This window comes from Meriones unguiculatus, chromosome 5 (assembly GCF_030254825.1).
Source record: "Meriones unguiculatus strain TT.TT164.6M chromosome 5, Bangor_MerUng_6.1, whole genome shotgun sequence".
Lineage (NCBI taxonomy): Eukaryota > Metazoa > Chordata > Mammalia > Rodentia > Muridae > Meriones > Meriones unguiculatus.
In genome coordinates, this window is record NC_083353.1 from 108,692,400 (window position 1) to 108,705,762 (window position 13,363).

Sequence of the window (13,363 nt, forward strand, 5' to 3'; positions counted from 1 at the left end):
TCCACTCCTGGGGACATCACAGTCAACTGGTTGGCGGAGACCATCTCTTGTCTCCGACCACGCTTCTGTCCCATCCTCCCTTCAAGGATGGAGTAGGCAAACATTGGGGAACGTTCGGATAAAATGAGCTTCATTACTAGCTCAGGATAACAACCTGAAATGTATCAGATAACTAAAAGGTTGCCACATAGGATTTGACTATTCAAATAGAACGGGTTTGAGCTCTGAGAGGGGATGCTAGACAAGAACCCTTACTGCTCTGAGAAGTATTGCAGCCCTGGGTTGCTGGGGGGCGGAGGGGGGCGGCGTGGTGCTGAGGGCAGTCCCTGTCAAGGGCAAATCTGCATGAAGCAGCTCACTCGTGGGAGTGGAGCGGCAAGAGTCTGGGATGCTGAGAGCTGCTGCAGGAAGCAAGTCCCCTCTCTGCCGTCTCACCCAGGGCTCAAGCTTTAAGGGTGGAGGCAGAAATGAGTCCTACTGCTTGCAACTAAGTCTTGAACGCTGGCCTGAGTGAGCTCCCTATGCAGACGGGAAGAGAGGTTGGGCCAAAGCCGCAAGTGCGGGGAGCCTCTGCTGAGTCATCTCTGGTGAGTCTCCAAGGCTGTCTTCCTTCTCATTCTTTTCTGTTACGAGCCTTGGCATTTTTTGTTTGCTTGTGTGTGTATGTATGTATGTATGTATGTATGTATGTATGTATGTTTTTTTTGTTTTGTTTTGTTTTGTCTCAGGACAAACACATTAGTTGAAAATCAGTTCGGTTCTGATTGGCTAAATGCGGGTATGCAAATAAGGTGAGAGGGCGACCCATCAGGGAAAGCCAAGTTGTCAAAGATTTCTGTTCCAGTTGCCTCGGCAGTCTTCAAGGGCTGCTGCCCGCTCCTCCTCTTGCTCGGGGCTCTGTCAGTTTTACTCAGCTGGTTTACATTCAGCCAGGGGCTTATGTTTCTTTTGCCCTTGGGGCTTGAGTGACTTGCAGGGAGCCTCATATCAGCCAGGAAGCTCTGCATGGGGATGAGGGTGGGGGTGACTCCCATCCCAATCAACTGGGAGAATGGCTGAGCTCTGGGGACAGCCAGCTCAGACCAGGGACAAGAGGCCTTAGGCTGGCCAGCCCTGCAGCTGGGATCAGGCCCAGTCCCTGCTATTGGAGCAACTTGCCTACATCACCCCTCTGTCTCCCTCTGCAAAATAGTGTTACGGTGTTTGTGTGATGTGGCCATCCTAACCAGCTGAGCAAACAAAGTTCTTCCTTGCATTCGCTAATTCTGTTCCTGATTGCTCTGTCTACTCATTCATTCACCCACTCATTCATTAATTCATTCAGTGTGTGTTGTTTTTAACAAAAATTTTAATCCTTTGAGTTTACCAATGAAGACCCAGGAGCCAGATGCTGGGGTGAAAGCCTGCTATCTCAGAGAGGCAGAGAAAGCACCCAGCTGATCTTCCTACTCAGCCAATGTCACAGAAGGAATGTCTCCTTCTCCTAAGCCACCTCAAACAAGACTCCTTCAAACTGAATGCCCCTCCCTTCTACCTCCTGTGCATCTCTCTATCCATCCTCCTGACTTTCTCTTACTCTGTGTGTGTTTCTTAATAATCCTATGTTCACTTTCTGCCAACTGGTGGTTGGCTCCACCTTTTGACCTATGGTTGACTTTATTTAATCCTGTTTACAATATTCAAGCAGAAAGCTCTTAGATTAAAGGTGTATGCTAAGGCTGAGCCACACCACAATTAGAAATAGGTTTTTACAGTAAATAACACAATCACAGGGTTCACAGTGTGATTGAATATCCTGCAACAAATGAGCACGGTTGAAAGCCTGCTCTGAGCAGCACCATCCAAACCTAGTCCTTTGGAGACTCTTACGTCAGTATTCCTGGCCCACCCCATCTTCTTTCCCAACTCAGAGCCCGTTGGTTGCTTTCTGGAAGCTGGCGTGTTAGAGCTGAGAAGTTAGAAGGGTGGACAGAGATTTCTATCCAGTTGTGACCTGCCGAGACAGAACAAAGCAAAACCCACATGTTACCATCAGCACCCACACCGGAGTTAGTCAGATGAGGAGGGCCTGCTCGCCACTGACCAAGGATAAAGCTCTGTTAAAATGAGTAAAATCTGCCAAAGTCAGCGTTGGTATTAATAATAAGTTCTTAAAGATGACATGTCGTACCTGCCAGTAAACAAGCAGAGACTTGGAGATGAGGCAGTTAAGCCCCCAATGAGCAGCTTTTGGACCCTCTCTGGCTGGCTAGGCTGCTGAGAGGAGCAGGACTCTCCTAGTTTGCTTCTCTGCTGTTGTGACACAGTGCTGATCGACAGCAGCTTGGGGACAGTTATGTCCACTGAGGGAGGCTGGGGCAGGAAGCTGGATGCAGAAAGCAAAGGAACAACCGAGGAGGAGTGCTGCGCATTGGCTTGTTCTCTAAAAGTCATGCGGGCTTTTAGAAAATTCAGAATCTTTAAAAACCCAAGGTCTCTTTTAAAATTCATAATCTCTTAACTGTGGGCTCCATGCAAAATTAAACAAAAAAAAGTTAAATATTTTATTACTCCAAGAGAAAAGAATCGTAGCAGAGCTGCCATCAGATTACAGCAAAAACGACATTCAGCGATGCAGATCAGTGCATATAGCATCTTGGAGTTACTCGTTAGCTTCTGGGCTCCAAAGACCTTGGTAAGTCCCACTTCTCTGGCTCTGCCGTCACAACACATGTAGCTTGTCCAGCAGGCTCAGGCCAGCTTTTGCTACTAGCCCTTGCTGGTCACCCCACAGTCCTGCCACCTACAATATACTGGGATTTCCACTGCAACCAGGTTTGCATCATCACCAATGGTCTCATGGCCTCTCGTCAGGGACTCTGAACCTGCCACATGGTGGGAACCCCCCCATCCCACAACCCCTACAATGCTTGGGTTTCTGCTGTAGTGGAAGCTGCACATCATCCATGGCCTCTCCAAGGAGACTGTGACCCTGCCACACAGTGCCGAGCCTCAGGTGCTCTCCATGACCCCCCTGTGCCATCAAAACTAGTGCCAAGAGGGAGCCTGTAATACATTATCAAGTTTGTCTACCAGCTTGAGGTGCAGCCTTGGCTCCCGGGGGCCACAGTTCTGTGTGTTGATCCTGAGGATATTCACCCCAGAAGATTTCTCCTTAATGATGCTGCTCTGTTATTAATCACAGCAGATTTTATAGCCTCAGGTAACCGGTGTCCATTCTCAGCAAAGCATAGGTTTCATTTCCAGATTAATGAAACTCAACGTCCTTGTCTTCAGAGCCCCCACAGCAATAGCCCATTAAGCTTGAGCACTTTCAGCCCAAAGTACTAAATGCTTCCACAGTCCTCCCCACATGCTAACATGGTCATGTCCAGCACAGCCATACCCCACATTCCTGGTACCAATTTCTGGCCTAGTTTGCTTCTCTGTGGCTGTAATAACACACTGACAAAAACTAACTTACAGATGGAAAGGGTTTGTCTTTGCAGGTTAAGATCCACTGTCCAGCGAAGCCAGGGCAGGACTCAGAGACACTACCCCACAGTATCCTTCATCAGTGTCAGAGGACTCTCACATTCCACACATGGCTTTCCCCATCCCTCAGGGACATTTGGATTGGGGTCCAGACTTTTGTAATCACAGGTCTGCAAGGAAACATTTCTACTTCAGCCACAAGGGGGCGATTCCTGGGTGGAGAAACTGCTGTCACAGGGACTAAGAGGCAAAGTGTGTGTTGGGGGGCAGGGAGCCGCTCTTCTGTGCTTCCTCCCTAGTGTTTCAAGGCCAAGCCCAGCCAAGGCTTGTCTCTGGCCTTTCCTTGGCCAGTTTCAATTCCAGTCATGGCTTTCTTTATACCTGAGTATGTCAGGGTTCCTCTGTGATGTGGCCTGGCCTGGCCTGGCCTGGCACCACCCTAGGGCCCACTGCCACCCATGGCTGACCCCGGACAGTGCTTGACTTGAGATCCCTGAGGCTGTACTCCCAACCGCCCAGCTGGCATTTCCAACTATTCCTTTACAGTTGTAAGGGTCCCTGCAGGCCTGGAAGGGGTCCCAGAAGTTGGCACCTGGATTTCTATGCCCTGGGCTCCTAAACAGCCCTCCAGGGGAATGATACTGGTTTCCGCTTAGCTGCTGAAGAGCTACCACTGTGGACTCGCCCACCAGCAGTGTGTAGTGGCAGGAATCTGCTCTGTGGTGGGGACAAACCCGGTGATCCCACCCACCCATCGACGATCAGTCTCTGGTGGCCACAGATGTCTGCTCCAGAGTGGCCCAGGCTGTGTGTCCAGCTCTTGAGTGGCTCCCAGGCTGTGGCAGCTGTCCCAGCTGCACCCCAGCTCTCGAGCGCTGTCCTGACGAAGGCAGAATCCAGCAGTGACCCCTGACAAATGAAGTAACTGCTCAACAGCACCAAAGCAGCCGTAGCAGGAGGAAGGGAAGCAGAGGAGTGGAGGCAGAGGAGTAGAGAGCTGATAAGGGCTGGAAGGGTTCAGAGAGGAGAGCCTGCAGATCCTGTGAGTGCTGAGAGTTTAAAGTGTCCCAGCTCTCAGACCACAGCCCGAGAACTGCAAACCTGTGACTGTAGCCCACGAAGGGCTAGGGGTCCTGGTCCTTTAGGCCCGCATGGAGACTAAATCAAAGGGCACCAATTGTCACAACTGCCCATTTACTGCCACTGTCCCTGCTGTCAGACCCTGAGGGAAACAGGAGCCCTGGAGGCAAGCTTTTAGGACCCCTTCTTCGGCTGATTTGTGACAGAATCCTTTTATCTACATGTAAGCTTTTTATCCCAATTATAAACGAGTCCGTTCACCCGTGAGAAGGCTCAGAAGCTGGGTTTGGGTAAGTGTCTCAACCTCCAGTAAAACAAGAGCGCCTGACAGTTTCCCCCTCAGCAGAAAGAAAGGGGGAACTATCTCTGTGAGCGGCTCTCCTCTTTGCAGTAGAGAAAAGAGGGGAGAGAAGGGATACATACAGGAGCCCCCCACTCTTAAAATCTTTGCCAGTCCACAAGGTTCTGTGTCTTTGCTTCTGGAAGGACCACGCATCCTGATGGTGGTAGTGAGAATGACAGTGGTTTTGAGGTACCCGGCATAGGTGGACTTCCTAATAAAAGTTTACTTAACTTACTGTGTTGGAGGCGAAGGGCACGGCTCTGTTCTGGCGAGGGTCTCTGCTGTGTCCCATCACTGCAGAGGACAATGGTGGGAGGGTGGACAGGGACAAGTCACTATGTGGGAAGCGAAAGAGAACTTTGGGGTGGCGGCTCAACCCTCTTCCGAGAGCTGCCTTCATCTTTTCCAATGACAGGGTCTCTGTGACTGAGGGACCTCCTGCCAGGTCCTGCCCCTTATAGGACCCACAGTCTCTCCTAATAGTGTTCCTTGGGGACCAAGCTCCCAAGTCACAGATCTTTGGGAGGCAATCAAATAATGTCTAAACAATGGCATCCCTCTAACAGGCGAGGCACCAGATGACTTCCAGGTAACCCTGTGAGCGTCTGGGAGTTTCTTATTCTTTAAAAAGAATGTTTTATTCGAAACCCAGTTTCTGAGTACCTGCCCCGTCACACGGGGCGAGGGTGTCTGGGAGACCGTGTATGTTTGCACTGCTGATGGGCACTCCCCTCATATTTTATATGTGTCACCTCTTAACTCATCTAGAGGTAGTCTCGGTTGACACCATCTTAATGACATTGAGACAGGTGTTTGGAGAGCCCGAGGGATGTGCCCACATCTCCACAGCCAGAGAGTGGCATGGCTGGCACTAAGGCTGGCTGTGGATGGTGCTGTCAGGGACAAGCCACAAGCTCCTAACTGAAACCGTGCTCTGTGTGGTCTCCAAGCAGTCCCTTCATCCAGCGGGATCTTGAGCTTCCAAACAAGAGAACCATTGACCATGGAAGTCCTAAAGATTAACTTTCACAGGCTGGGGACTTGCTCGCTGTTTTGAGGATGCACACTGTATCTTTCCTTCGGGGGGGGGGTTGTCCCCTAACCTTTGTGCACACCAATGTTTGGCCTCCTAGTCCTTAAGGAGTGGCAACAGAGTTCTAGCTATGCTGAAAGGGTTGTTGTCTGGCTGCAGCATCCACAAGGCTCCTGCCACATCCCCACCTTCGGCGGGACCTGTCCTGGTGTTGGTAAGAAGGTCCTTCCGGCTGGACCTCTGACCTCCAACAATCTTCAGAAGGGCCGGGTTGGCTGCTGTCCTTGGTGCTGATCAGCCGCAGGTTGCCTCCTTGTGCTGGCCTTCCGAGGTCTCTAGCCCCAAACCCAGCTCAGAAAGGCAGAAGATGGGTTAATGCCTCTCTCCACCAAGCTGGATTAGACTGGCTCTGGTGGTACGTGCCTGTCATTCCTGCACTTGGAAAGCTGAGAAAGGAGAATGGAGAATTCAAGATCAGCCAAGGTTACATCGTGAGACCCTGTCTGAAGAAGATGAAGAAGAAAGGGAAGGATGAGGAGGATGAGAAGGAGGGAAGCAGCTATGGAGTTACAAGGCCATAGACCTTAGTGACAGATGATGCCTGGCACCATTTTAGCCTTTCCTTAACTCCAGGAGAGGGTGCTGAGCCCTTGTGTGGACCCAGTTCTTGTGGGGTAGTTGCAAGAGTGCCCATTGGAGATGGAGGCTCCCTAGGGTAGAAGGACATAAGTGTTGCCCTGATAGCTCACTTCTGTTTTTACATTCTGAGGAGGATGTGGCAGGAGGATCATGAGTTCAAAGCCTGCCTGGATCACTGAGTTAGTGCAAAACAAGACGGGGTGATTTAGAAAGGTTTGGCCTCAAAACAGAAAGTAAAAGGGGCTGAGGGTCAGGGGTAGAGTGCACACCTAGAAGATGCAAAGCCCTGGATTTGACCCCTTCCCAAAAAAACAAGCACCAAAGCAGAATAATGCCTGAGCCCCAGCTCAGTGGCCTGCCTGGGTCTTCTGCCTCTGTTTCACTTTCTGGCTCGAGATGATGGCTGAACCTCAGGACCACATTCGCCCTTCCCCCAGGCTGCCTCTGGTGTCTGTAGACATGTGCCCAGGATCTGGACTGTTTCTAGTGCAGAGCCTCTCCTAGAGCAGTGAGGGGTGAAGACCTGGGCTCTCACGTCCAGACTCCCCGTTATCTAGACAGCTTGCATCCAAGTGCACAGCCCCAGAAAAAGCCTCGTAAAAAGCTGCTTTTGTCAGGGGTCCAGGAGGGGGAACGGAAAGTTCATCCCAGGACATACAAAACCTCATCTTCCTACAGGAGGGAGGGGCTGCTCTGAGAAAGGGTGACTAGAAGCCAATGAAAGCTTCTAGAGTTCTCGTTCTTGTCGCTCAGACACGTAAGTTTGTTGAACAATAACATATTTGATTATGCGTGTCTGCGTGCGCGTTTTTGTGCATTCCTTTATGGGTAGGTGAAGGCAGTGATGACAGTCCTACAAAGAACAGGAGAGGGCCTGGCGTGGTGGGTACACCTGTCATCCTAACACCCAGCAGGCATATAGAAGGTTTTAGAATACTTCTCGAGTCTGGCCATGCTATGTCTAGATGTAACTTTCATGCTTTGCATGTATCTACTTTTCCGTCTATTGGACTTTTTGGGTATGTCGTTTGCTGTCTGACATTAATTTAGGGGAGTTAAAATGTCCTTGTGATAAACGTTGTGTCTGTGTCCTTCTCATTCTGGTGTTCCCATTTAAAGTACTTACATAGAGCCGTTCCACAGTTCTTAGACACTGTGGTCCAGGTTTTCATTCCCCTTCCTTTTTTGGGAGGTTTTTCTGTTGTCTTATTCTTAAGTTTAGAGGCGCTTTCTTCACACAAGCCTGCTAATGAGCCCATCAAAGTCATCCTTCGGGTTTGTTCAGCTTTTCACTCATTGTTAGGTCAGAATAACTTCCCAGCTGCTTACATGCCAGGATAGAAAGACAGCGTGCCTGGTGCGGAGCAGGAGAATGACCCTGAGAGTCCTCTCTGCCAGGAGAGGCTTGCTGTCACCACCCAGCAAATTCTCCCGAGGAGTTATTGAAATTCATGGTGCTACTCCCTTTTCTTTGACAGAGGACAAGTGCTCCCAATTGCTGACATTAATGGAACTTTTTTCTCCCCATCCTAAATGTGGTGGAAAATGTCACTTTTCAAAGAAGGGAGAGATACCATCAAATTTAAGTGTATTGTAATCCCTGTTGAGCCGTTGGCAAGCTCAGTGACTCAGTGAGAATGGTCTGAATTCTCCCATCGCCAGTACTGAGAAAAAGAAAAAGAAAAAAAAATAGTTTTAGTGTCAACACTTTTAAAGACTGTTGGGATTTTTGAACTTGAACTGAATGCATTTTGTGTTATGAGATGGTCCTGGGCCAGGACTGGAACGTTGTGGTTTAGATGGAGCATGTCCTCTTTAGCTCATGTGCTTGAACACTTGGTTACTAGCCAGTGGTCCCGTTTTGGGAGCTTATGCACCCTTTGGGAGGTAGGGAGGTAGCTGGAGGAGGTGGATCTCTGGGAGGGACGATGGAGGGCCTTGAGCTTCATAGCCCATCCCCACTTCCTGACTCATCTGTACTTTCCGATTTACTCAGGTGCGAGGGAGGGACTGGGAACTTGTTTTCCCATATTCATGGAGCTAGCGTGCCAGCATGATGGATGTATCCCCTCAAACCGTGAACCAAAATAAACGTTTCACCACCCTTTAGAAGAACAGTTCTAATCCAACACCTGGGTGTAGGCAAACTGGAAGAAAATTTAATGTATGTGTGTATACACGTTATGTGTATGTTCTGGGGGCTAAACCCTAAACCCAGGGCTTTACACATGCGGATCAAGCCTCTTCCTGTTAATGTGCACCTCCAGCCCAGAAAAGGAGTTTTCTGCAGAGAGCCCTAGCTGTGAACGAGAATACACAGATTGTGTGGAAACAGGGAGGCATACACAGAGGGGCCCACGGTACCTTTTAAAAAGAAAGGTTAGGTGTTCAGATAGAGGAACTCAAATAGAGACACAAAGGTATGTGTCTGACGCCGAATATGCCACTCAGAACAGAGCTGCAGGAGACCAGGCTATCACCCCCCAGAATGTGCCTGGGAGAGACACAATAAGGCACCGAACGCGTATCTTTGACTGGAGGACTATTCTGAGACCTAGCAGACACGGAAAGGATGTGTCTCTTGGTGTTAAGGCACGAGAGTCCTCTCGGGTGCGGTCCAGAAGTATAGAGCCCAGGGCAAAAGAAAGGTCCGTGTTCTACTGTCTTGGGAAATGTCCAGTGTCCTCCAAAACAGGCAGGTCAGCATCCGCTCCTGTCGGCTGTGCGTGGAGGCCCCCGTGTGCTTCTCTGCTGTCAGTAGCATGTCTCCACTAAGTTGTTTGCACCGGATTCTCAGTCAAATCCCTCCCCCCCAATGGCAGCAAACTTCATTTATTTCTTTTTAAAATGAAGCCATTTGTTTATTTGTTTGTTTGTTTATACTTCATTCTGCCTGCACGTGTGCCTCTGCACCAGAGGACGGAGCCAGATCCCACTATATAGATAATAACGAGCCACCATGTGTTTGCTGGGAATTGAACTCAGGACCTTTGGAAGAGCAGCCAGTGTTCTCTCCAGCCCCACTGCGAACTTCAAAAACAGGGACTATTGATTTCGGCTCATTGCTCCAGAGGTTGCTGTTATTGTCTCCTATTCTGTTCTCCTGCCCTTGACTCACCAGAAAAACAACTTAGAAACGAGCATTCCTTTTCTGTAGTTAAGGCATGGCTCTCCTGCACAGCCTGCCTGAGCACTGGTCCTGATTTATGGAATGGGTGTCATAAATAAAAGCTGCCAAGGGCTGTGACTGCATTTGCTGGACCTCTGTCCTCTGGCAACAGTGTCGTACCCAAATGTAGCAGAAAGGAGCCTCAGCTTGACTCCCTGGAGTTGTTACCCCGACTTCCAGGGAACGACCTGGGTCCTGGTCCCGCCCACGGAATGACACCCTGGATACACAAAGTAAGTCTGGGCACAGAAGTCTGTGAGCTTTGCATGTGCCTCTCTTTGCTGACTCTCCCTTTTTGTTACAGGAAGGCTGTAGTTTGGGCTATATAGCTCACCTGTGTTTGGTGACTTGTTACAGCAAAATCCTATGTTTGCTGTCTACATTTGCTGTCAGTTGGCTAGAAGTTAGGGTAGCCTGGGGACCCTTGAGTTTGTAGCTGGTGTTGGAGATGAGGACAGTGTCACCACGTCTGGGCACTCTGCCCTGTGACATCTGGGGCCACTGCCACTCTTGTGTTGTACAGACCCTCCTCCTCTTGCCTCGGTACAGCCTCAGATCCCTCGCCTGCCTTGGGCCCTCCAGGCCAGCTCACCCTCTGCTGGAATGTCATGGGTTCCTGTGTGGCCGTTAGCCCAGCGGTTCACCTCCCCTGGGTTTGGTTGCCAGGGGGCAGTTGCCATCTTCTGATTCATAACGCTAATGCCCCACTTCTTTGGCATCTTGTAGCCATCCACCTCTGCAGGGCCCATGCAGGAAGGGACTTTTAACTGTTTTGACCAATACGTGGCCCAGAGCAGATGTTCAAGGGATGCAGTCTAGCATACGGACACTCACCCAGCCATTGCTCAAAATAGCAAAACCGTAACAGCCTCTAAATACCTGATACAGATAAATAGAAAAAAATATATATATTTTCCACTTCTGTGCAAAGGCCCCATGACCGAAAGCAACTTGGGGAGGAAAGGGTTTATTTCATCTCACAACTCTCATGTAACAGTCCATCAGTGACAGTAAATCAGGGCAGGATCTCAAGGCAGGAACTGAAGCAGAAGCCACGGAGGGACACTGCTTATTGGCTTGCTCCTCATGGCTTGCTCAGCCTGCTTTCTTAGGCAATGTGGGACCACCCGCCCAGGGATGGCACCACCCACAGTGAGTGGGGCCCTCCCACTTCAACCATTAATCAAGATAGTGCCCTACAGACCTCCCGACAGCCCATCTGATGGAGGTATTTTCTCAAATGAGGTTCCTTCTTCCCAGACATGTGTAGGTTTGTCTCAAGCGACAAAAATTAACTAGCCCAAGTATTTGTCTTAAAATTAATAAATAAAATTGTATATATTTATGCCGTGTTGCTCTTTTGAAATATATATTGTTGTGAAATGGTTAAATTGAGCTAATTAGCTTTTTTTCTTTTGACCTCACCTGCTTATCATTTCTAATTGTTTTGATCTTTTTGAGACAGAGTCTGCTGTGGTTAGGCTGGCTTCCAACATAGCTGAGGATGACTTTGGACGTCTGATGTCCCCTGCATTCAACTCCCAAGAGCTAGAATTACAGGCGTGTGTCACCATTCCCAGTTCATGTGGTGCTGGGGATCAAACCTCAGGCTTCAGGAATGCCAGGCCAGCACTTACTACCTGAGGTATATTACTAACCCTACTGCCCATTTTTTGGTGATGACATATTAGGACCTACTTACATATCAAAGCACCAAACAATTGTGACCATGAATTAACTATGCTCTTAAATTTGATTTCCATAGTACAGCTTGAATGCCTGGGGCCAGAAATGCTTTGGATTCTGCAATGATTGCATATATACAATGAAATATCCAGGGGAAGGGGACCCAAGTTCAGACAGAAAAACTCACTTCTGTTCCATATATGTTTAACATGTATAACCTGAAACATCTACCGTATTTAGAGTGCCTGCTTTTTGTCTGACTGCACCCTATCCCAGAAAGGTAGGTGTGGAATTTTCCACTTGTGATATTAAAAAAAATCATATTTTGATGCTTTTTTAATGTCAGAATTTTTGGATTAGGGACACTCAAACCTGTTCAGAAATGTCATACAGGGTACGTATGGCCCTATTTACGAGTTGGAAAAAAAAATACTGGAATGGAAGGTCCATACAGTGGCAGGAGAATGCTTATCAAGAGTAGGGTCACTTCAGGGAGGAGGTTTGGGGAGGGGCGAGCCATTGCCAGGGGACCCAGGAGGACTCTCCACAGCAGCCTGTCCTACTTCTCAGGTGGTGGCTTCTGTGGGTGCTCTCATTCTGCTCATCCTCCAGCCTGTAAACAGACATTCACACATTCCTCTGAATGTAGGACATGGTTCACAACGTAGAAAGAAGGGGAGAAGGGGGTGCGGGAGGATGACTGAGGGTGGGGCTGGTGAATTTCCTGTGTGTTTCGTGTGACCGACCACAGAGCCACAAGATCTCTTCAGCAATCCTCAGACAGCTGAGGGGGGAGTGGACTTCCTCTGTCACTGGAGAATGCCAGGTGACAGATGCAAAGGCAGAGGGAGGAAGGAACTGCGGGCTGACAGGTAACACGCAGCTGAATAGGAGGCAGGAGAAATCAGGAGAAAGAGAGAGAGAGAGAGAGCTCAACTGGAAATGGGGAGACTCTGGGCAGGGGACCAGAGACCCTGAGAACCACAGATGCCTGTGCGAGCACAGGGCTGGCAGCTGTCCAGAGTGATGTAGTCACGTCTACATTAGAGATTTTCGGGGGTGGACAGGTGGGGTGGGGAAGGGGGCGGGAACGCCTCTGGGACAAGACATGGCTGTCCCACTGGGTAGAGGAAAGAGGAGGCAGCTGCCCGGGAATCCACAGTGAGCGAGGACTCACACAGAGCAGAAGAAGAGGGGAACCCCACAGCACATGAAGTGAGACAGGAAGCCTGCGAGTTGGGGGCAGGTAGGGACAGGGTTAGTATGGATAGAGGTGGGCTGTGTCTGGGCCTGCTCAAAAGCTACCTGAGTAGCATGCTGTGCTTGGCCAGCGTTTTAGGGAGTTTGTCTTGTGAAGTTTGTGATTTATGCTGTGTCACCTGGCACAATGACAGATGTGACCAAGATGGCTAGAGTTATGCCAAGGAGGCTTCTTAGAGACGAGTTCTCGTCTCCACAGCCTGTACTGTCTGTCCACTCAAAACTACCTCCCCTGAACTAGCTTGTGTGGGTGGAGCTCAGAACTACTCTCCAGTCCCTTGCCCTGGATCTCAGCTGTGGACAAGAGACACATGTTCAGGAAATTATCATCAGGCAGCTCTATGAGGGGAGGCTTAGAGGGGACACTGGGGAAAGTGCCTGGACACCCCATGCCCCTGTGTAGGAGCTTCAGCGTCAGAATTTTACCATAGACCTGGGCTTGCTCTGCCTGAGCAAAAAGACTAATGTGCAATTTAAATTTGATATGAAATTACATAGACACTCCACACATCCATCCTTGGGCCCTTCTTTTCTGTGGCCCAAATATTTATGACTATGTTTGTAGCACAAGGCCAGTGGTAAACACGTTCTGTCTCTACAGTCATAACTGGTCTAAGCCGCCTTCATCCTTGATCTGTTTATTCTAACAGGTTTTGTTTTTGTCGTTTATTTTTACTTT

At 49.4% G+C, this 13,363-nt stretch overlaps 1 protein-coding gene across 1 annotated transcript in view; it reads left to right on the forward strand.

The window, feature by feature from the left end:
- Positions 1-350: 350 nt before the first annotated feature.
- The window catches only part of Rasgef1a (RasGEF domain family member 1A), a 101,132-nt gene continuing 88,119 nt past the window's right edge, over positions 351-13,363 (forward strand). The window contains exon 1 of the mRNA XM_060384026.1: positions 351-587. Within this exon, the coding sequence (XP_060240009.1) occupies positions 522-587 (66 nt within the window). The 5' untranslated portion in view covers positions 351-521. The remainder of the gene's footprint in view (positions 588-13,363) is intronic.